Below are 23544 nucleotides of genomic sequence, written 5' to 3' on the forward strand. Positions count from 1 at the left end.
TGTTAATGTTCACTCTAGTTTGTTTTGTTATTATTGTTACTACTGTTTGATTATGAAAAATTCTGCAAAACCTTAATAAAAATACTTCTTTAAAAAAAATTAACGGGGGGAGTGAAAGTTTATCAGGGTATCGTGGGGCGAGGTTACAGTCAGATAGCCATGATCTTATTGAAGGGGGTAGCAGGTTCGAGGGGCCGAATGGCCTCCTCCTCATTTGTATGTATGTATTCGGACAACAGAAAGAGGGGTCGACAGACATAACAGAGTGGGTGCAGATGAGCTACAATGGGTGTGCGAGGCTGGCATGACAGCAGATCTCGTGGTCGGGGTAGCTACAAACAGCTGCTATAGCAGTGGACTGATGGAGAATATACAGCAGTACAGATCATGTGGGCTGAATGGCCTATTTCTCTGCTCCATATTCAATGTAATTCAGTGTGATGTCTTCCTTTAAACACATTGACCACATTGAACCACAGCTGAATCCATCTCACAAACTGGAACCATATTACTTTGGCACATCATTCCCTGGAGGTTGCTGACGGTCTTGCCAATTCTGGTTGGATGTATTCCTGGATGCTCCATCATACAATCCTCAGCATCCAGCTGCCTCGTCAGGTTAAGAAACCTTTCGCCGATAACTTTTTGACAGTAAGTGTAAATGCAGATTGCACGCGTTTATTTGTTGTAGCTGCCCCTAGGATTTTTCTCCTGTGTTTTTGCTTCCAGCAGTATTCTGCAGATTAGTCTGTTAATCCCTGGAGACTCTGGGACAATTCAGTGGGGTCAGTAACCCCTCGTGATTGCCACAGTCACCCCAAATTTAGAGCCGATCGCAATTTCCAGGCTTCACTGAGATGACCTCAGCTTCACCTCTCTCTACTCTCCCACGCTGTTCTCATTCTGAAACTTTAATACTACCTTGGTTACGGGGAAATTTAATATTCCCAATTGTTAGGGATTTTGATGCAGTAAGTAGGGAGAAAATGTGTAAAGTGTCAGACAGAGGAGACAGGTGTAAGAGGATTAGCAAAAGAACCACACTGAAACTATGCTGTTTTCACCCAGCGAGGTGTTGCGACCTGGAAGGTGCTGCGTGAAAGGGCGGAAGCAGACTCAGTAATAACTTTCAGAAGGAACTTGGAGAAATATTGGAGATGGAAAATCTTCAGGGCTATGGGGGAAGAGCTGGGGAAATGGGACCAGTTGGATAGATCTTTCAGAGACCAGGACAAGGGCAATTGGCTATTGATCAACAGGCTAAACAATGAAGATGTGAGGCAGAATATTCTGGAATTTCTCTTCATTACAGTTCAAGATCGGGGAGTGTGTACATGGGCAACGAAAGAGATGAATGGAAAGTCCATGATAAGGCGGGGTGTAGATTGTTCCTCACTGTAACTGGGGTCCCCAGGGATCTGAGCCCTTTTTTTTCAATGTCTTTCCTGGTCACGTCATCCTGACTCGGAAATATATCCCCGTTCCTTCACTGTCGCTGGGTCAAATTCCTGGAACCTCCTGCCTAACAGCACAGTTGGTATACCTACATCTCATGGACTGCAGCAGTTCAAGAAGGCAGCTCACTCCCACCTTCTCAGGGGCAATTAGGGACGGGCAATAAATACTGGGTCTAGCCAGCGACGCCCACATCACACAGATGAATAAAAGGATCCCTTTGTCAATAAAAAATATTACTTAGATTCCTTCAAAGCTTCAACAAAAGTCAAGCATCTAGTTTCTTTATCGTTTCCTCATGTCTTGAATTCATGATTCCTGGAATTGTCTTTCTTCTTCCCACCGTGTCCCACCTTCACCCCTGCCTCCCACACTCTGATCCGACACACAAGGAGAATCTGCTCCAACACTGTGGCTGGCTAATGTTCAGGATCACAGACACGATGCCCCGCCCCAACACCCCGGGGTGATGTGTTCAGCGAAACAGCAAATAATAACAGGGAACATTGAAACTACTTAAAAATAATTTTATTTACGGTTTGTATCGCACTGCCTTTCAGCAGCGTTGTGTCACAACAATATTGTTTTGCAGTAAATGCTATGGGATCATTCAGAACTCCAAAGATGAATTTTGAGAAGGTGTTCACTGTAAAGGACAGTTAGGTAGTGCTGGGCAAAAAACTCCCAAAATGAACTGGCAAACTTCAGTCCTCCAAAACTTGACTGCCCAAGTCCGACACTTCCCTCATTATCTCTGTGCTCGCTCACCTCCAGTTCCTCATGGGTCGACAATGCTTCGAGTTAAAAATTCTCACTCTCGGTTTCAAATCCCCCCATGGCCTCACCTCTCCGTATCTCCCTCCTTCAGCCCAACAACCCTCGGGGGTGGATCCAGGAGGGTAAAAGAGCGCGGGAAAGAGCAAGACTGAGAGAGGAGCCGGGAGGATAAATCAGCGAGGAAGAGCGAGACTGAGAGAGGAGCCGGGAGGATAAATCAGCGAGGAAGAGCGAGACTGAGAGAGGAGCCGGAAGGATGAATCAGCGAGGAAGAGCGAGACTGAGAGAGGAGCCGGGAGGATGAATCAGCGAGGAAGAGCGAGACTGAGAGAGGAGCCGGAAGGATAAATCAGCGAGGAAGAGCGAGACTGAGAGAGGAGCCGGGAGGATAAATGAGTGAGACTAAGAGTGGAATGTTAGTTTAGAGTTTGAAGCTCCTGAGGTGACATCAGGATTGAAAAGTGACAGGGGAAAGTGAAGCAGCTGATTGGGTGAGCACGGTTGACTAAATATTTACTGCTTTTATCACTTATAATTTGTAAGGTCTATATTTTGTGGTCTACAGTTTGCAAGGGCTATAGTCTGTAGTAATGAGAGGAAGAAATGCCCTATGCAAATGATATTATTTGATTTTAAGTATCTTCCAAAAGGTTTAATGTTAACGGGTATGTCATGGCAGGAGAACTCAAAGCCGTATTGTGCTCCTCCTGCTCTATGTGGGAAGCTGAGAACATTTCCAGTGCCCAGGGCCAGCATGTGTGCAGGAAGTGTCTCCAACTGCAGCTCCTGGTTTTGGAGCTGGAGGGTGGCGGACATGGTAGAGTATCCAAGAGTATCGTGGATAGCACGTATAAAGAAGTGGTCACACCGCAGGCTCAGACTCCACAGGCAGGAAGGGAATGGGTGACCACCAGGCAGAGCGAGAAGATTCGGCAGGCAGTGCAGGAATTTCCTGCAAAACAGATATACCGTTTTGGATATTGTTCAGGGGAATGATCTCACAGGGGAAAGCAGCAACAGCCAAATCCATTGCACAACGGTTGGTTCTGCTGCAGATGGGAGGAGTTAAAAGTGTGTTATAGGGGATTCGATTGTAAGGGGAATAGATAGGTATTTCTGTAGCCGCAAATTAGACTCCAGGATGGTATGTTGCCTTCCTGATGCCAGGATCAAGGATGACCTGGAATGGTTACAGGGCATTCTGGGGGTGAAGGTGAACAGCCAGTGATCATGGTACACATCGGTACAAACAACATGGGTAAAAAGGGATATGGTCCTAAAGGCAGAATATATGGAATTAGGAAGAAAGTTGAGAAGCCAGACCTCAAAGGTAATGATCTCAGGATTACTACCAGACAGTGCTAGACAGAGTAGAAATAGCTACATTGCTGAAAATATAAGGCAAGGGTTTCAGATTCCTGCAGCATTGGAACTGGCTCTAGGGGAGGTGGAACCTGTACAAACTGGATGGGTTACAGCTGAGCAGGACTGGGACTTTGCTACAAGATTCTAACAGGACTGGACAGGGTAGATGCAGGAAGGATGTTCCCGATGGTGGGTGTGTCCAGAATCAGGGTCACAGCCTGAGGATTCGGGGGAGACCATTTCGGACAGAGATGAGGAGAAATGTCTTCAGCCAGAGAGTGGTCGGCCTGTGGAATTCATTACCACAGGAAGTGTTTGCGGCTAAAACATTGTGAGCGGGATTCTGCGTTGTTGACGTCGGGACAAATCGGTGGACTTCTGCGACCCGGTCCAGGAGCAATTATGGAACCCTTTGGCACGTGGGGAGTGGGATGCACTGATGCCGCTGTCGAGGCACCGGAATATTGCATTCTGTCGGCGCCCGAAGCTGGCCACAATTTTCGCCTCACGCCATTCTCCAGCCAACTGCGTTTCCCAATTGTGGCGTTGGCTGATGGAGAATCGCCCAGAAGGTGTTCAAGAGGCAGTTCGATATAACTCTTAGAGGCGGAGGGCATCAAAGGACATGTGGGGAAAAGCGGGATGAGGCAATTGAGTTGGATGATCAGCCATGATCGTGATGAATGGCAGAGCAGGCTCGAAGGGCCAAATGGCCTCCTCCTGCTCCTATTTTCTATGCTTCAATGTTTGCACTCCTCCAATCCTGGTCTCTGGGCCATCCCGTTTTCCATTGTTCCTCCAATCCTGGTCTCTGGGCCATCCCGTTTTCCATTGTTCCTCCAATCCTGGTCTCTGGGCCATCCCGTTTTCCATTGTTCCTCCAATCCTGGTCTATGGGCCATCCCGTTTTCCATTGTTCCTCCAATCCTGGTCTCTGGGCCATCCCGTTTTCCATTGTTCCTCCAATCCTGGTCTCTGGGCCATCCCGTTTTCCATTGTTCCTCCAATGGTGGACATGCCTTCCAAATACCTGGGCCGTAAGATCTGGAATTCCTTCCATCAACCTCTCCACCTCACACTCCTCATTTTGGATAGTCCGCTCCAGCTGGAGGGCCGGTGGGGTCCCTGCATCACCACTTTCAGGAAGTTTCACTGATCTAAATGCCACAGGCAGAGGGCAATGGCCAGGTTCAAGGATGCCAACCAGACAAAGGCTGGAGCTCCACTGACCAGCTACCAGGGAGGGGGTGGCTGCTGTTGACACGATGCCCACCCAGGGCCCAGAGGAAGGGGGGGGGCCACGGGGTGGGGGTCAGAGCAGTGGGATTGGCAGTAAGGGTGAGCGGGGTGTGGGGGGGGGGGTGACAGTTAGAATGTGAGCCCCCCCCATGGGTGAGATTGATGGGGTCCCTGTGAGCGGAATGCCAGGGCAGGCTGAGCTTTAGTCTCCCACTCAGACCCTCAGCGTGGGGTGGGGCAGGAAGCCGTCCATGGGCCATCCCAGCACAGATTTCATTGGGGTGTGAGCTGGAAGGCAGCGAGGTTCCAGCCCGGCTCCCCCCCCCCCCCCAAACTCTCCACAGAGGAGGGCATTACATTCTGCACCCTGTGATTGCCCACTGAAACAGGAGGGTGTGTGTATGTCCGTCTGTGAGTGTGTCTGTATGTGTATGTCCTGTGTGTGTCCGTGAGTCTGTGTGCCCTGTGTCTGTGAGTGTGTGTGTGTGTCCTGTGTCTGTGAGAGTGTGTGTGAGCGTGTCTGTGAGTGTGTGTGAGTGTGTCTGTGAGTGTGTGTGTGTGTCTGTGAGAGTGTGTGTGTGTGTGTATGTGAGTGTGTGTGTGTGTGTCTGTGAGAGTGTGTGTGTGAGAGTGTGTGTATGTGTGTCTGTGAGTGTGTGTGAGTGTGTGTGTGTGTCTGTGAGTGTGTGTGAGTGTGTGTCTGTGAGAGAGTGTGTGTGTGTCTGTGTCTTTGAGAGAGTGTGTGTGTGTGTCTGTGAGAGAGTGTGTGTGTGTGTGTGTGTGTGTGTCTGTGAGTGTGTGTGTGTGTGTGTCTGTTAGAGAGTGTGTGTGTGTCTGTGAGTGTCTGTGAGAGAGTATGTGTGTGGAGCGGAGTAGATGGGAGTGTTGATTGGACCCAGTATACAATAGCACTCACTGTCTGTGAGTGTGTGTGTGTGTGTGTCTGTGAGAGTGTGTGTCTCTGTGAGTGTGTGTGTGTGAGAGAGTGTGTGTATGTGTGAGAGTGTGTGTGTGTGGAGTAGATGGGAGTGTTGATTGGACCCAGTATACAATAGCACTCACTGTCTGTGAGTGTGAGAGTGTGTGTGTCTGTGAGTGTGTGTGAGAGTGTGTGTGTGTGTGAGTGTGTGTGTGTGTGGAGCGGAGTAGACGGGAGTGTTGATTGGACCCAGTATACAATAGCACTCACTGTCTGTGAGAGTGTGTGTCTGTGAGAGTGTGTGTGTGTGAGAGTGTGTGTGTGAGAGTGTGAGTGTGAGAGTGTGTGTGTGAGTGTGTGTGTGTGTGTGAGAGTGTGAGAGGTGTGTGTGAGAGTGTGTGTGTGGTGTGTGTGTGTGTGTGAGAGTGTGTGTGTGAGAGTGTGCATGTGTGTGAGAGTATGTGTGTGTGTGAGTGTGTGTGTGTGTGTGGAGTAGATGGGAGTGTTGATTGGACCCAGTATACAATAGCACTCACTGTCTGTGAGTGTGTGTGTCTGTGAGAGTGTGTGTGTGTGTCTGTGTGTGTGTGTGTGTCTGTGAGTGTGTGTGTGTGTCTGTGAGAGTGTGTGTGTCTGTGAGAGAGTGTGTGTGTCTGTGAGTGTGTGTGTCTGTGAGAGAGTGTGTGTGTCTGTGAGTGTGTGTGTCTGTGAGAGTGTGTGTGTCTGTGAGAGTGTGTGTGTGTGTCTCTGTGAGAGAGTGTGTGTCTGTGAGAGTGTGTGTGTGTGTCTGTGAGAGTGTGTGTGTGTGTCTGTGAGAGTGTGTGTGTGTGTGTGTGAGAGTGTGTGAGAGTGTGTGTGTGAGAGTGTGTGTGTGTGTGTGAGAGTGTGTGTGTGAGAGTGTGCATGTGTGTGAGAGTATGTGTGTGTGTGAGTGTGTGTGTGTGTGGAGTAGATGGGAGTGTTGATTGGACCCAGTATACAATAGCACTCACTGTCTGTGAGAGTGTGTGTCTGTGAGAGTGTGTGTGTGTGTCTGTGAGTGTGTGTGTGTCTGTGAGAGTGTGTGTGTGTGTGTGTCTGTGAGAGAGTGTGTGTGTCTGTGAGTGTGTGTGTCTGTGAGAGTGTGTGTGTGTCTGTGAGTGTGTGTGTCTGTGAGAGTGTGTGTCTGTGAGAGTGTGTGTGTGTGTCTCTGTGAGAGTGTGTGTCTGTGAGAGTGTGTGTGTGTGTCTGTGAGAGTGTGTGTGTGTGTCTGTGAGAGTGTGTGTGTGTGTCTGTGAGAGTGTGTGTGTGAGAGTGTGTGTGTGTGTGAGAGTGTGTGTGTCTGTGAGAGTAGATGGGAGTGTTGATTGGACCCAGTATACAATAGCACTCACTGTCTGTGTGAGTGTGCGTGTGTGTGAGTGTGTGTGTGTGAGTGTGTGTGTGTGTGTGAGAGTGTGTGTGTGTGGAGTAGATGGGAGTGTTGATTGGACCCAGTATACAATAGCACTCACTGTCTGTGAGTGTGCGTGTGTCTGTGAGTGTGTGAGCGTGTGTGTGTGTGTGTGTGTGAGAGAGTGTGTGTGTCTGTGAGTGTGTGTGTGTGTGTGTGTGAGTGTGTGTGTGGAGTAGATGGGAGTGTTGATTGGACCCAGTATACAATAGTACTCCCTCCTCTGATCCCCTCCACAGTTGAAGATCTTTAACTTCTCGAAAGAAGCAGCCAGGACGGGGTTGCTGGCACCGACAGGAATTTATTCGAGTGGAGGAGGACAAAGTGGAGAGACGAGGAAGGAAATGCTACGCCACTCCTCTGGAGGTGGGGGGGAGGGTTTGTGGAATCATGTTAAAGGTGATCCAGGCAGGAGAGCAGGATAAACCAAGGCGAGGGAGGGCTGTGAACTGCAGAAAAACTCCGAAAATCAAAGGGAAATGGAACTTTCTCACTTTGAGGCAGATTTGAAGAGAATGCTGGGTTCATTCTGTACCATAATTAACAGCGTCGCATGTCTTCAAAATGCAGCTTAGAATCCTCCAGCAGACACAACAAGGATGGAAAACACAGAGATTCACACATTTCTGTCTGGGTAACTTTTCCAGCTGGAAGCTTCAAAGAAACAAACAGCAGAATCTCACGATCAGCGACGATGCCCACTGCAGCCCAATAGCTGACGGGTGTGCATTGTCGCCAGTGGCAGGGTGGGGAATATAGGGAGGGAGGGGAGTCCAGCCGTGCCCCAAATTATTACATTCCAGAGCAGAGAGGAGGGACTGAAACTAGACACATGGCAAACAGCAGTCACAGCAGCGGCCAAATATAAAGTCTTGGATAGGAGCTGAAGCAGACACAGGACAGGAGAATTCAGGAGCTGCTCCGTTACTGGCAGGAGCCGTAATACTGTGACTTCTCCCGGATGTACTCCAGTAGATCTGTCACATTCTGTTCCAATTCCTGCAGCATGTCTAACTTCTCGGTCATGTTTTGCTCATTGCTGTTAAACTTCTCTTCCAAAGCTGTGGAAGAAAGAGGAGATATTGAAATGACTAATTCAAAGATTTTAAGGAGACGAATGATGTTGCATTTCCACTGGGCCCTGCACCATCTCAGGACATCACAAAGCATCTCACTGCCACCGAAGGAACTTTTGGGCATATTTTAATCTGTGGACAGCAGGATTCCACAAAGAACAAGGTGATAACGACTAGAAAGTGTGCCTTAGTGATGTGGATTGAGCGATTGGGTCCGGGCAGAACTCCCATGCTCCCTGCCAATTAGTACTGTGGGATCTTTCCATTCACCCCGCAGAGCTGGCTTTAGATTCATGTCTCAGTGTCATGTGTTTCTCCCAGGGAAACCAAACAGAAAACCAGCACAAGTGTTTAGCTCAGTTGGCTGGACAGCTAGTTTCATGATGCAGAGCAAAGCCAGCAGCGTGGGTTCAATTCCCCGGTACCGGCTTGAGGTTATTCATGAAGGCCCCGCCTTCTCAACCTTGCCCCTCGCCCGAGGTTTGGTGACCCTCAGGTTAAATCACCACCAGTCAGCTCTCCCCCCTCACAGGGGAAAGCAGCCTATGGTCATCTGGGTCTGTGGCAACTTTACCTCCCTGACCATTGCACACTATTACCTCCCTGACCATTGCACACTATTACCTCCCTGACCATTGCACACTATTACCTCCCTGACCATTGCACACTATTACCTCCCTGACCATTGCACACTATTACCTCCCTGACCATTGCACACTATTACCTCCCTGACCATTGCACACTATTACCTCCCTGACCATTGCACACTATTACCTCCCTGACCATTGCACACTATTACCTCCCTGACCATTGCACACTATTACCTCCCTGACCATTGCACACTATTACCTCCCTGACCATTGCACACTATTACCTCCCTGACCATTGCACACTATTACCTCCCTGACCATTGCACACTATTACCTCCCTGACCATTGCACACTATTACCTCCCTGACCATTGCACACTATTACCTCCCTGACCATTGCACACTATTACCTCCCTGACCATTGCACACTATTACTGCTCTCAGTGTCTGAGCAGAATAAGCAGGTTGTGTAGGTGATGGGAACAGGAAATGTCTGACCCAGTCACTTACGTTGGGACTTTAAAGACATAATATAAACGTAAGTAACTATTACTGATCACCCCACTCTGTAATGGTCAGTCTTGTCCAATAGTTATTGATGACCCCACTCTGTAACATTCAGTTACATAGAACATACAGTGCAGAAGGAGGCCATTCAGCCCATCGAGTCTGCACCGACCCGCATTAAGCCCTCACTTCCACCTTATCCCCGTAACCCAATAACTCCTAATCTTTTTTGGTCCCTAAGGGCAATTTATCATGGCCAATCCACCTAACCTGCACATCTTTGGACTGTGGGAGGAAACCGGAGCACCCGGAGGAAACCCACACAGACACGGGGAGAACGTGCAGACTCCTCACAGACAGTGACCCAGCAGGGAATTGAACCTGGGACCCTGGCGCTGTGAAGCCACAGTGCTAACCACTGTGCTACCGTTCTGTCCAATAGTTATTGATGACCCCACTCTAACGGTCAGTCTTGTGCAATAGTTACTGATGACCCTTATCCGGCTGTTACTGATGACCCCACTCAGCAATGTGTGATCCACTCCGTACCGTTCAGCCTCGCCAGGTTGTTCATTGCCCTGTTCCTCAGTTTCTCTGCCTCCTCTTTGATTTTTTCCACTCTTTCGTTTCCGCTCTCAGTGCCGTTGTCCAAAGAGCTAATTTTGTCTCTCAGCTCCTCGTAAAGTCTCTGCACGTTCTTCATGTCCTTCTGCACACGAGAAAACGGCAAAGAAGAGACTATTATCACAAACATCAATTCCAGAGACTCAGCGAGTCCATTCCTGATCAGCACGGAGACGGGGGTGAAGGGATTGGGGCTCTTGTTTGTCCCACAACCCTGAAAAGATTTGAAACATAACCCATTCTTCATCATTGCCTTGGAGACCCCTGTTGGAAACGGCTTGGGCAGATACTGGGCAGGGTCGGGCTCAGCTGCGATGCTTCCCACAGACAAATAGCCTTCTGACAGGCACCAGCCACTGGGGTGAGGGGTAAGAGGTCAGGCAATTAGATGAGTGAGCTGCCCTGGAGTCAGCTTGTTTTCAGGGGAGAGAGGACATCCATCAGGATGAAAGGGGCAGTGCATGCATTCCCTTGGGGGGGAATGGGGAGGAGAGAGAGCAGTCTGGAATGCAGGAGGAATTTGCTCAATTTTAGGGGTGCAGAGGCCGCCCTTGAATCATTTTCCACTCTCCACAGCCTTCCGGACTCACTAACATGAGGGCATCCCCATGTCCAGCATTGCCAAGGTGACAGGGAGGAGCTATGTGACATGGTGACTAGCCCTCCTTGTACATGCTTTCATAGAATCATAGAATTTACAGTGCAGAAGCAGGCCACTCGGCCCATCGAGTCTGCATCAGCCCCTGGAAGGAGCAACCCACTAAACCCACGTATCCCCGCGCAACCCCTTTGGACACTAAGGGGCAATTTAGCATGGCCAATCCACCTAACCTGCACATCTTTGGACTGTGGGAGGAAAAGCGGAGGACCCGGAGGAAACCCACGCAGACTTGGGAGAACATGCAGACTCTGCACAGACAGTGACCCGAGCCGAGAAACGAACTGGGATACTGGAGCTGTGAAGCAACTGTGCTAACCGCTGTGCTACCGTGCTGCCCCTTTTGGCAAGTCTACCTCATGTCCATTGGCCACAGGGGGAGAGGAAAGGCGGCAGGGTAGCACAGTGGTTAGCACGGCTGCCTCACAGCTCCCGGGTCCCAGGTTCGATTCCTGGCTTGGGTCACTGTCTGTGCGGAGTCTGCACCTTCTCCCCGTGTCTGCGTGGGATTCCTCCGGGTGCTCCAGTTTCCTCCCACAGTCCATGAAGTGCAGGTTAGGTGGGTTGGTCGTGATAAATTGCCCCTTAGTGTCCAAAAGGTTAGGTGGGGTTACAGGGATCGGGTGGAGGCGTGGGCTTGGGTAGGGTGCCCTTTCCAAGGTGGAGACTCGATGGGCCGAATGGCCTCCTTTTGCACTGTAAATTCTATGATTCCGTGATTCAATGTCTCTCATCAATCACTTGTGCTCAGCCTGTTTAGAATTGGATGAAGTTTACATTGGATTATTTAGGATTAGGTGGGAGATTAAGTGCCCATCAGTCCAGCCAGTGAATGCTGGTCGTTAGGCTCCATTCAAACCTCCTCAAATCTTTTCTCATCTAAATCTCCCACGGTAACCACGGTAACCTTCTGTCTGACTTATCCACTTTCGCCTCAAACATGTCTTTACCATTCACCTCTCCCTTGGGTGAATTCTTCTGAATTCCCCACTAAGATTCCTTGGTGACTATCTTACATTGACGGTCAATATTTAAGCACAAAGACCCTCCTGCAGATGGTAAACCTTGATGAGGTGAGGCAGAGGAGGGACTCACACTCTGCAGTTGGTCTGTTCTGTTTAGGATGGCATTAACCTCGTTCTCCAAGACTTCAGCCGTTTTCCTGTTGGCAATGGTTTTATTTTCCAGATTCTGAACTCCAACGGACAGGTTTGAGAACTGATCCATTAATTCCATCAGTTGACTCTCAATGGTGTCCAGCAGCTCGTTGACCTAACGACAGACACAATAACTTACATTTACATAGTGACTCAAGACACTTTACAATAACAAAAATAAACGAAGACTCGACACTGAGTCACAACGTGCTATTCGGGTCAGCTGACAAAAAGCTTGCTGAAAGAGGTGGGTTTTACTGAACGGTTAATGGAGGGAAACTTGGGGGGGCGAGGGGTTTAGGGGGCTTAAAGGCCAAGGGAGCTAATGGTGGAGCGTTATTAATATTGAGGATGCACAAGAGGCCAGTATTGGAGGACACAGATTTATGGAGGGTTTTGGGTCTGGATGGGGTTACAGAGATAAGGAGGGGCAAGACCGTGGAGGGGTTTGAAAACATGGTGAATGGCAGAGCTGGCTCAAGGGGCCGAATGGCCTCCTCTGGGGCCTATTTTCTAAGTTTCCATAGAACATTACAGCGCAGTACAGGCCCTTCGGCCCTCGATGTTGCGCCGACCTGTGAAACCCCTCTAAAGCCCATCTACACTATTCCCTTATCATCCATATGTTTATCCAATGACCATTTAAATGCCCTTACAAAGAACAAAGAAAATTACAGCACAAGATCAGGCCCTTCAGCCCTCCCAGCCTGCACCGATCCAGATCCTTTATCTAAACCTGTCTCCTATTTTCCAAGGTCTACATCCCTCTGTTGCCGCCCGTTCATATACCTGTCTAGATGCATCTTAAATGATGCTGTCGTGCCCGCCCCTACCACCTCCGCTGGCAAAGCGTTCCAGGCACCCACCACCCTCTGCGTAAAAAACTTTCCACGCACATAGAACATAGAACATAGAATGATACAGCGCAGTACAGGCCCTTCGGCCCTCGATGTTGCACCGACATGGAAAAAAAAAACTAAAGGCCATCTAACCTACACTATGCCCTTATCATCCATATGCTTATCCAATAAATTTTTAAATGCCCTCAATGTTGGCGAGTTCACTACTGTTGCAGGTAGGGCATTCCACGGCCCTCACCACTCTTTGCGTAAAAAAAACCCACCTCTGACCTCTGTCCTATATCTATTACCCCTCAATTTAAGGCTATGTCCCCTCGTGCTAGCCACCTCCATCCGCGGGAGAAGGCTCTCGCTGTCCACCCTATCTAACCCTCTGATCATTTTGTATGCCTCTATTAAGTCACCTCTTAACCTTCTTCTCTCTAACGAAAACAACCTCAAGTCCATCAGCCTTTCCTCATAAGATTTTCCCTCCATACCAGGCAACATCCTGGTAAATCTCCTCTGCACCCGTTCCAAAGCTTCCACGTCCTTCCTATAATGAGGCGACCAGAACTGTACGCAATACTCCAAATGCGGCCGTACCAGAGTTTGGTACAGCTGCATCATGACCTCATGGCTCCGGAACTCAATCCCTCTACCAATAAAGGCCAACACACCATAGGCCTTCTTTACAACCCTATCAACCTGGGTGGCAACTTTCAGGGATCTATGTACATGGACACCGAGATCCCTCTGCTCATCCACACTACCAAGAATTTTACCATTAGCCAAATATTCCGCATTCCTGTTATTCTTTCCAAAGTGAATCACCTCACACTTCTCCACATTAAACTCCATTTGCCACCTCTCAGCCCAGCTCTGCAGCTTATCTATGTCCCTCTGTAACCTGCAACATCCTTCCGCACTGTCTACAACTCCACCGACTTTAGTGTCGTCTGCAAATTTACTCACCCATCCTTCTGCGCCCTCCTCTAGGTCATTTATAAAAATGACAAACAGCAACGGCCCCAGAACAGATCCTTGTGGTACGCCACTCGTAACTGAACTCCATTCTGAACATTTCCCATCAACTACCACTCTCTGTCTTCTTTCAACTAGCCAATTTCTGATCCACATCTCTAAATCACCCTCAATCCCCAGCCTCCGTATTTTCTGCAATAGCCGACCGTAAATCTCCCTTAAACTTTCCCTCTCTCACTTTGAAATCGTGACCCCTTGTAATTGACACCCCCACTCTTGGGAAAAGTTTGTTGCTATCCACCCTGTCCATACCTCTCATAATTTTGAGCCCGTACACGGGACCTTTGTTGAAGTGAGCCAGGGTGTGAAGGGCGGCAGTGTTGCAGGCAGGGCATTCCACGCCCTTACTACTCTCCGAGTACCTCTGACATCTGTCCTGTATCTATCTCCCCTCAATTTAAAGCTATGTCCCCTCGTGCTAGACATTACTTTGTGATGTCTAAACAAGTTTCTATGTAAAACAAGGCTGAGAATTGGAAAACCCTGTTGCTGGGCAGGGAGACAATGTTGGGTCAAGGAGCAGAGAGGGTGATCGGTAAAAAGGACTCGGGCAAGTTAGGAAGCAGCTTAAGGTGAGAAGGTGGTCCAGGCGAGTCTGGGGGTAACAAAGGGATTGGTGAAGGTTTCAGCAGTAGATGAAGTGAAGCAGATGGGGGGAAGGGAGATACCAGTGAGGTTGAGGTGGGCGGTGTTGGTGAAGGACATGATGCTGAAATTCCAATTGATTTCCAGATGGAGAGATATGTAATCAGTGATGATTAGGAATTGTGTCTGTGCTGAGGACCAACCGTTGGTGAATGGAGTCAATCTTGACCCAGCTCGCCATAGAAACCACAAGAGGCAACAGCCACCTTCGTCCATATTTTACCCTGACTGGGACAGTATAGAGAAAGTAGACTTTCGGAGCCCGGTGATCATAATCACAGTTTCTGTGATCTGAGAAACGTTTAAGACAAAGAGCCAAATCCAAGCTTTTTAAAGAGATGAGGGAATAAGTAAAACACACAGTTCCTGCCTTGACCACTTACCCTGGGAGTGTTTCTGAACTGTAACCTTTCTCAGTCTGTGTTATTCTACTGGTGAACCATCCAACCCCTCATTGTTCCTTTTGTTTTTATTCGAATCACTTGGACCCCCCCCCCCCCTCCCCCCCCCCCCCCCCCCCCTCCCCCCTCCCCCCTCCCCCCCCCGGGTAAGAATGCCAATGTTGTCTGTCTCTTGCTGCCCTGTTTAGATGCAATGAAGCAGTTTGTTGGGCCACGTCAGAGGTGGATCAGTCATGATATAGAGAGAAACTATTAGAAATACTCAGCAGGTCAGGCAGTATCTGTGGCGAATTACAGAGTTAACATAGAACATACAGTGCAGAAGGAGGCCATTCGGCCCATCGAGTCTGCACCGACCCACATTAAGCCCTCATTTCCACCCTATTCCCGTAACACAATAACTCCTCCGAACCTTTTTGATCACTAAGGGCAATTTCTCACGGCCAATCCACCTAACCCGCACATCTTTGTACTGTGGGAGGAAACCGGAGCACCCGGAGGAAACCCACGTAGACACGGGGAGAACGTGCAGACTCCGCACAGACAGTGACCCAGCGGGGAATCGAACCTGGGACCCTGGCGCTGTGGAGCTACAGTGCTAACCACTGTGCTACCGTGCTGCCCTCGGATGTCAAGGATTTGTTCCGTGGTCTGACAATCATTTTTTTAAATTTAGAGTACCCAATTCATTTTTTTCCAAATAAGGGTCAATTTAGCGCGGCCAATCCCCCTAGCCTGAACATCTTTGGGTTGTGGGAGTGAGACCCACACAGACACGGGGAGAATGTGCAAACTCCACACGGACAGTGACCCGGAGCCGGGATCGAATCCAGGTCCTCGGCGCCCTGAGGCAGCAGTGCTAACCACTGTGCCGCCCAGCAGAGCTCTGACAATCATGATGGTCTGGGGACCGGAATCACACATAGAGCCAGGCCTGGGAAGCACATCAGGGCCTGAATTCCCCGCTTCCCGCCCCCCGGCAGCGAGAGTTGCGATCGTGCGGAGAATAATGCACCATGGGAAAATCGCAATTTGCTGCTGCCGCCGATTCTGCCGCCACGCTTCGGCCCCCACTGGGGGAGCTAGTGAGCGAAGGACATCTGCATCATGCCCTCTGATACCCTCCCTGGCACAGTGCCCCTGGGCAGTGGCCGCCCCAGTAACCCCCACCCCTCAGCATCACCAGCTGTCTCCTCCTGGTGAGACTGGCAGTGCTGACTATCTCTGCCACCACCTCCCAGGCAATGTTCAGGAGGGCAGGCTAGAGTCTGGGCTCTCCCCTGGGGAAGAGGGTGTCCCTCCGCTCCTCACTGGTGTGGAGCAGTGGGTCCAATCCCAGCCTCGGGGGCAGGTCTTCTCTGACTCACCTTCTCGGCAGCAGTCAGTGTGGGGTGAGTGGAGTGTTTAGAAACAGGGGAGTGGGGGGTTGCAGGAGAGGGAGGGAAAGGAGGGGGGGGGGCGGTTGAGACAGACACAGCATCGGCCTGTGAGATTCTGGTGATGGTGACCGCCTCCCTGGTCCGCCAGCAACGTTGGACCCTTGCTGCAGACCCTCCACCTCCTCCTCGGACTTGTCCTCCAGCCCCTCCTGGTCTGCCTCCTCCTCAGACGAGGCTGCATGTCCCTCTTCCCCCTCCAGCATCTTGCTTGGCTCCTGTGCCAGGTTCTGAAGGGCCCAGCAGACCACCCCAAAGCGGGAGACCCTCTGGGGGGGGTGTACTGCAGACCACCCCAAAGCGGGAGACCCACCCTCTGGGGGGGTGTACTGCAGACCACCCCAAAGCGGGAGACCCACCCTCTGGGGGGGTGTACTGCAGACCACCACAAAGCGGGAGACCCACCCTCTGGGGGGTGTACTGTAGACCACCCCAAAGCGGGAGACCCACCCTCTGGGGGGGTGTACTGCAGACCACCACCAGAATGGCTCAGCATCAGAACCGCATATTCAGCAGACCAATGCTTCGCTTATTGACAGCCCTGGTGGTAAAAGGGCCTCTTTATAACGGTCTCCGCATCGGCCTCCGCCCTCCACAGCACATCATCAGCCAGGACCTCAACGGGTATCTCTTGTCCCCCCCCAGGTCCAACCCGTCATCCTGGGGTTCTCAAAGACACGGGGGATCTGCGAGTGCCCCAGGGTGTAGCTGTCACACTCCCTCCCGGGGATAGCGGGCACACTCCCTCCCGGGGATAGCGGGCACACTCCCTCCCGGGGATAGCGGGCACACTCCCTCCCGGGGATAGCGGGCACACTCCCTCCCGGGGATAGCGGGCACACTCCCTCCCGGGGATAGCGGGCACACTCCCTCCCGGGGATAGCGGGCACACACCCTCCCGGGGATAGCGGGCACACACCCTCCCGGGGATAGCGGGCACACACCCTCCCGGGGGTAGCGGGCACACACCCTCCCGGGGATAGCGGGCACACTCCCTCCCGGGTACACCCTCCCGGGGGTAGCGGGCACACACCCTCCCGGGGATAGCGGGCACACACCCTCCCGGGGATAGCGGGCACACACCCTCCCGGGTACACCCTCCCGGGGATAGCGGGCACACACCCTCCCGGGTACACCCTCCCGGGGATAGCGGGCACACTCCCTCCCGGGTACACCCTCCCGGGGATAGCGGGCACACTCCCTCCCGGGGATAGCGGGCACACTCCCTCCCGGGGATAGCGGGCACACTCCCTCCCGGGGATAGCGGGCACACACCCTCCCGGGGATAGCGGGCACACACCCTCCCGGGGATAGCGGGCACACACCCTCCCGGGGGTAGCGGGCACACACCCTCCCGGGGATAGCGGGCACACACCCTCCCGGGGATAGCGGGCACACTCCCTCCCGGGGATAGCGGGCACACACCCTCCCGGGGATAGCGGGCACACACCCTCCCGGGGATAGCGGGCACACTCCCTCCCGGGGATAGCGGGCACACTCCCTCCCGGGGATAGCGGGCACACTCCCTCCCGGGGATAGCGGGCACACTCCCTCCCGGGGATAGCGGGCACACACCCTCCCGGGGGTAGCGGGCACACACCCTCCCGGGGATAGCGGGCACACTCCCTCCCGGGGATAGCGGGCACACTCCCGGGGATAGCGGGCACACTCCCTCCCGGGGATAGCGGGCACACTCCCTCCCGGGGATAGCGGGCACACTCCCTCCCGGGGATAGCGGGCACACTCCCTCCCGGGGATAGCGGGCACACTCCCAGGGATAGCGGGCACACTCCCTCCCGGGGGATAGCGGGCACACTCCCTCCCGGGGATAGCGGGCACACTCCCAGGGATAGCGGGCACACTCCCTCCCGGGGATAGCGGGCACACTCCCTCCCGGGGATAGCGGGCACACTCCCTCCCGGGGATAGCGGGCACACTCCCTCCCGGGGATAGCGGGCACACTCCCTCCCGGGGATAGCGGGCACACTCCCTCCCGGGGATAGCGGGCACACTCCCTCCCGGGGATAGCGGGCACACTCCCTCCCGGGGATAGCGGGCACACTCCCTCCCGGGGATAGCGGGCACACACCCTCCCGGGGATAGCGGGCACACTCCCTCCCGGGGATAGCGGGCACCCTCCCGGGGATAGCGGGCACCCTCCCGGGGATAGCGGGCACACTCCCTCCCGGGGATAGCGGGCACACTCCCTCCCGGAGTAGCGGGCACACTCCCTCCCGGGGATAGCGGGCACACTCCCTCCCGGGGATAGCGGGCACACTCCCTCCCGGGGATAGCGGGCATACTCCCTCCCGGGGATAGCGGGCACACTCCCTCCCGGGGATAGCGGGCACACACCCTCCCGGGGATAGTGGGCACACTCCCTCCCGGGGATAGCGGGCACACTCCCTCCCGGGGATATCGGGCACACTCCCTCCCGGGGTAGCGGGCACACTCCCTCCCGGGGATAGCGGGCACACTCCCTCCCGGGGATAGCGGGCACACACATACATAGTACGGGAGTGGCCAATCGTACACAACCTGAACATTCAGGGAATGGAACCCTTTCCTGTTAATGATGGGCACTCCCTGATGCCCCCGGTGTGTGCGCAGGGTCACATCCGTCCAATCCATGGTCTTCTCGACCTTTGGCATTCCGGTGATGGCGGAAAATCCTGCAGCCCGGGAATCCCGGTGGGCCTAGTCCAGCTCAAAGGTCTGATGCCGGATGTACAGGGCACCCTGACCCCCTGATGCCCGGATGTACAGGGCACCCTGACCCCCTGATGCCCGGATGTACAGGGCACCCTGACCCCCTGATGCCGGATGTACAGGGCACACTGACCCCCTGATGCCGGATGTACAGGGCACCCTGACCCCCTGATTCCCAGATGTACAGGGCACCCTGACCCCCTGATGCCGGATGTACAGGGCACCCTGACCCCCTGATGCCGGATGTACAGGGCACACTGACCCCCTGATGCCGGATGTACAGGGCACCCTGACCCCCTGATGCCGGATGTACAGGGCACCCTGACCCCCTGATTCCCAGATGTACAGGGCACCCTGACCCCCTGATTCCCGGATGTACAGGGCACCCTGACCCCCTGATGCCGGATGTACAGGGCACCCTGACCCCCTGATGCCTGGATGTACAGGGCACCCTGACCCCCTGATGCCGGATGTACAGGGCACCCTGACCCCCTGATGCCGGATGTACAGGGCACCCTGACCCCCTGATGCCGGATGTACAGGGCACCCTGACCCCCTGATTCCCGGATGTACAGGGCACCCTGACCTCCTGATTCCCGGATGTACAGGGCACCCTGACCCCCTGATGCCGGATGTACAGGGCACCCTGACCTCCTGGATGCACCTCTGGGCTGTAGATAGTGAAATGTTGCACAGCTCAAGCTCTGGAATGAACCGGGTAGAGAGGTTAAGGGCGGCGGTGACCTTCACAGCTATCAGTGCGGGTAAGCGGGTATCCTCCTCCTCCCCGGGTGCCAAGTCCGTGAGGATGTGGCACAGGTGCCTCACTGTCTCTCTCCTGAGACGGTGTCTTCTGTGGCCCCTGCTGTCCGTCAGCTCATTGACTGACCAATGACGTCTGTACGCCCTGGGCCATCGCCGGCCTCCCCCCGCTCAGTCCCTCCTCAGACTGATGGGCGGCCGGGTCTTCAGGATGTGCGGCGGGCGGCCCCTGCACATGGGGTGCCTCATCCAGCCTGTGTCGTGGCTGCTGCCTTCTCCAGCGTCTGCTGTCCTCGGCTGCCATCAGCAACACGAGGGCAGCCTCCGCTGATCAAAAGCAGCAACCATATCCTTATCCATATCCATATCCTTATCTGTAAGGTATTGGAGCAGGAGACAGACCGACAATCAGTTTGGGCCTCCATCCCGGGACCCATCCTTACGTGTCCCACCTTCTCTCAGAGTGTCATCCAGAAACCTCACCCTGCACACTCACTCCCAACCAATCAGGAACCCGTAGACCCCAGACCCCTGCGGGGAACATTCGGGAGGCCGTGCTCAGCTGCCCCCCCGCCCACCCACACACTCACCCTTTGACCGCGACGATCCTCAGTAGTGACGTCCAGCTCGTTAGTGTTTGATTGTTGGCAGCTGCCTCTGTGGTGCTGACGCTCCAAGAGTTCCGGCATCAACGTTCCGGCATCAACGTTCCGGCATCAACGTTCCGGCATCAACGTTCCGGCATCAACGTTCCGGCATCAACGTTCCGGCATCAACGTTCCGGCATCAACGTTCCGGCATCAACGTTCCGGCATCAACGTTCCAGCATCAATGTTTGCAGGACAGGCAGAGCACTAATCATCCCCTCGGACACGGCACCTGTGCCTTCGAGGAGGCACTTGAGAGTTGAGGACCGTGAAGCGCCCGCACATCTAACAAGGCTAATCCAGCATTTGAAATAGACCAGCTGTGAAGCTAGAGGCTGCTCACAGTTAAAGGGAGTGAAATTGAGGTTCAGGAGAGAAGCCGCAGCAGGACACTGTCCTGGGAGAGTTTGGTGGGACAGAAAGGCTCCAGCTGTGGTGCCCCGGTTATGGGGCTCCACAAAATTTAAACCTTGAATGCCTCACAGAGGCCAACCCCTCACCTCCCCTTCATTAAAGAGATTGAAATGAATGCAAATCAGGGTGAATGATATTCTCGCCATCTTTGGGTGAGACCTGGAACTCGGCACCGGGAATGGGCCGACTGAACTACAAACTGGTCTGTACGAATCCCAATTTTGTCTTCTCCCGCTTTTTACCTCACGCGGCCACAACGCGGTGGTTAAATTGCGCCCTTAACCTCCCAAATGGAGAGTCCAGCCCGAATTTCCTTCCCTAAGGAGTACCTCAATGAAACAGTTAGGACTTGATGCCAACCCAACAGCTTCAAGATCATTTATCCTCATCCAAGCTTTTAATATCCGGATGCCAGCAGCACGGTTCGATTCCCGTACCAGCCTCCCTGAACAGGCGCCGGAATGTGGCGACTAGGGGCCTTTCACAGTAACTTCATTTGAAGCCTACTCGTGACAATAAGCGGTTTTCATTTTCATTTCATTTCATGTATCCCAACGTTCTCACAGTCCTGTTCCGAGGATTATTGAGCCAGTCAGGAAGCTGTCACACACTCCTGTACCCCAATCCCCTGAATCAGGAAAACAGATACCTTCCCAATGGAATTCTCAGCAGCAGACGTGTTGTTTTTAGCCTTTTCCAGCGATTTCCCAGCTGCATCGAGCTTGGCTTCGGCAGCTTCAACAAGGAGCTTTGCCTCAGTTACATTAAAGTCCACCACAGTGGCTCGAACCCTGAGGAACACAAGAACTCAATTAGAAAATCTGCCAATAAAAACCTCACATGTAACCCCTCAAACACACAGCCCCTTAAACACACAGCCCCTTAAACACACAGCCCCTTAAACACACAGCCCCTTAAACACACAGCCCCTTAAACACACAAGCGGGGTGAGGGTGCAGGGGTGGGAGTGAGGGATAGGGGGGAGGGGGATGGGGCCTGGGGGGTGGGAGTGAGGGTGCGGGGGGTGGGAGTGAGGGATCGGGGTGGGGGGAATGGTGCCTGGGGGGGTGGGAGCGGGGTGAGGATGCGGGGGTGGGAGTGAGGGATAGGGGGGAGGGGGATGGGGCCTGGGGGGGGGGAGTGAGGTGCGGGGGGTGGGAGTGAGGGATCGGGGTGGGGGAGAATGGGGCCTGGGGGGGTGGGAGTGTGGGGTCGGGGTGGGGGGGGGGAATGGGCCCTGGGGGGGTGGGAGCGGGGTGTGGGGGTGGGAGTGTGGGAGCGGGGTGTGGGAGCGGGGGTGTGGGAGCGGGGTGTGGGGGTGGGAGTGAGGGATCGGGGTGGGGGGAATGGAGCCTGGGGGGGTGGGAGTGAGGGATCGGGGTTGGGAGTGAGGGATCGGGGTGGGGGGGGGGGGGAATGGGGCCTGGGGGGGTGGGAGTGAGGGAACGGGGTGAGGGATCGGGGTGGGGGGGGGGAATGGGGCCTGGGGGGGGTGGGAGCGGGGTGTGGGGGTGGGAGTGAGGGATCGGGGTGGGGGGGAATGGGGCCTGGGGGGGTGGGAGTGAGGGATCGGGGTGGGGGAGAATGGGGCCTGGGGGGGTGGGAGTGAGGGATCGGGGTGGGGGAGAATGGGGCCTGGGGGGGGTGGGAGTGTGGGGTCGGGGTGGGGGGGGGAATGGGCCCTGGGGGGGTGGGAGCGGGGTGTGGGGGTGGGAGTGAGGGATCGGGGGGGGGGGGTGGGAGCGGGGTGTGGGGGTGGGAGTGAGGGATCGGGGTGGGGGGGTGAGAGCGGGGTGTGGGGGTGGGAGTGAGGGATCGGGGTGGGGGGGGTGGGAGCGGGGTGAGGGTGCGGGGGTGGGAGTGAGGGCGCGGGGGTGGCAGTGAGGGATCGGGGTGGGGGGGGAATGGGGCCTGGGGGGTGGGAGCGGGGGGAGGGTGCGGGGTGGGGGGGAATGGGGCCTGGGGGGGTGGGTGTGAGGGATCGGGTGGGGGGGTGGGTGCGGGGGGGGAATGGGCCCTGGGTGGTGGGAGCGGGGTGTGGGTGCGGGAGTGGGAGTGGGAGTGAGGGATCGGGGTGGGGGGGTGGGTGCGGGGTGGGGGGAGAATGGGGCCTGGGGGGTGGGAGCGGGGTGAGGGTGCGGGGTGGGAATGGGGCCTGGGGGGTGGGAGCGGGGGGAGGGTGCGGGGTGGGGGGGGGGGGAATGGGGCCTGGGGGGGGGGAGCGGGGTGAGGGTGCGGGGTGGGGGGGGGGGGGAATGGGTCCTGGGGGGTGGGAGCGGGGTGAGGGTGAGGGGGGGGGGGGGGGGGGAATGGGGCCTGGGGGGTGGGAGCGGGGTGAGGGTGCGGGGTGGGGGGGGGGAATGGGGCCTGGGGGGGTGGGTGTGAGGGATCGGGGTGGGGGGGAATGGGCCCTGGGGGGTGGGTGGGAGCGGGGTGAGGGTGCGGGGGTGGGTGTGAGGGATCGGGGTGGGAGTGAGGGATCGGGGTGGGGGGGGGGGGAATGGGCCCTGGGGGGTGGGAGCGGGGTGAGGGTGCGGGGTGGGGGGGGGGGGAATGGGGCCTGGGAGCGGGGTGAGGGTGCGGGGTGGGGGGGGGGGGGAATGGGGCCTGGGAGCGGGGTGAGGGGTGCGGGGTGGGGGGGGGGGGAATGGGGCCTGGGAGCGGGGTGAGGGATTGTGGGGGTGGGGCTGGGACTGTGGGAAAGTGCGGGGCTGGGGTTTGGTGATGGGGGATAAAGGAAAAGGGAACGGGACAGTTTGGTGGAAGCGCTGGGACTTCGCTGCTGTTTGTCGCCTTTTCCAAGTTGTGTTTCGTTATCCGAGTACCAGTCGCTATTTGTAATCAAGAGG

The 23544-nt window shown here is 54.6% G+C and overlaps 1 protein-coding gene across 1 annotated transcript in view; it reads right to left on the reverse strand.

The window, feature by feature from the left end:
• Positions 1-6955: 6955 nt before the first annotated feature.
• lamb2l (laminin, beta 2-like) overlaps positions 6956-23544 on the reverse strand; it is a 268095-nt gene continuing 251506 nt past the window's right edge. The window contains exons 36-39 of the mRNA XM_038812008.1: positions 21345-21486; positions 11737-11913; positions 9909-10068; positions 6956-8248 (exon numbers count right to left, since the gene is read on the reverse strand). Coding sequence (XP_038667936.1) covers positions 8112-8248; positions 9909-10068; positions 11737-11913; positions 21345-21486 — 616 coding nt within the window. The 3' untranslated portion in view covers positions 6956-8111. The remainder of the gene's footprint in view (positions 8249-9908; positions 10069-11736; positions 11914-21344; positions 21487-23544) is intronic.

This window comes from Scyliorhinus canicula, chromosome 11, assembly GCF_902713615.1.
Source record: "Scyliorhinus canicula chromosome 11, sScyCan1.1, whole genome shotgun sequence".
Classification (NCBI taxonomy): domain Eukaryota; kingdom Metazoa; phylum Chordata; class Chondrichthyes; order Carcharhiniformes; family Scyliorhinidae; genus Scyliorhinus; species Scyliorhinus canicula.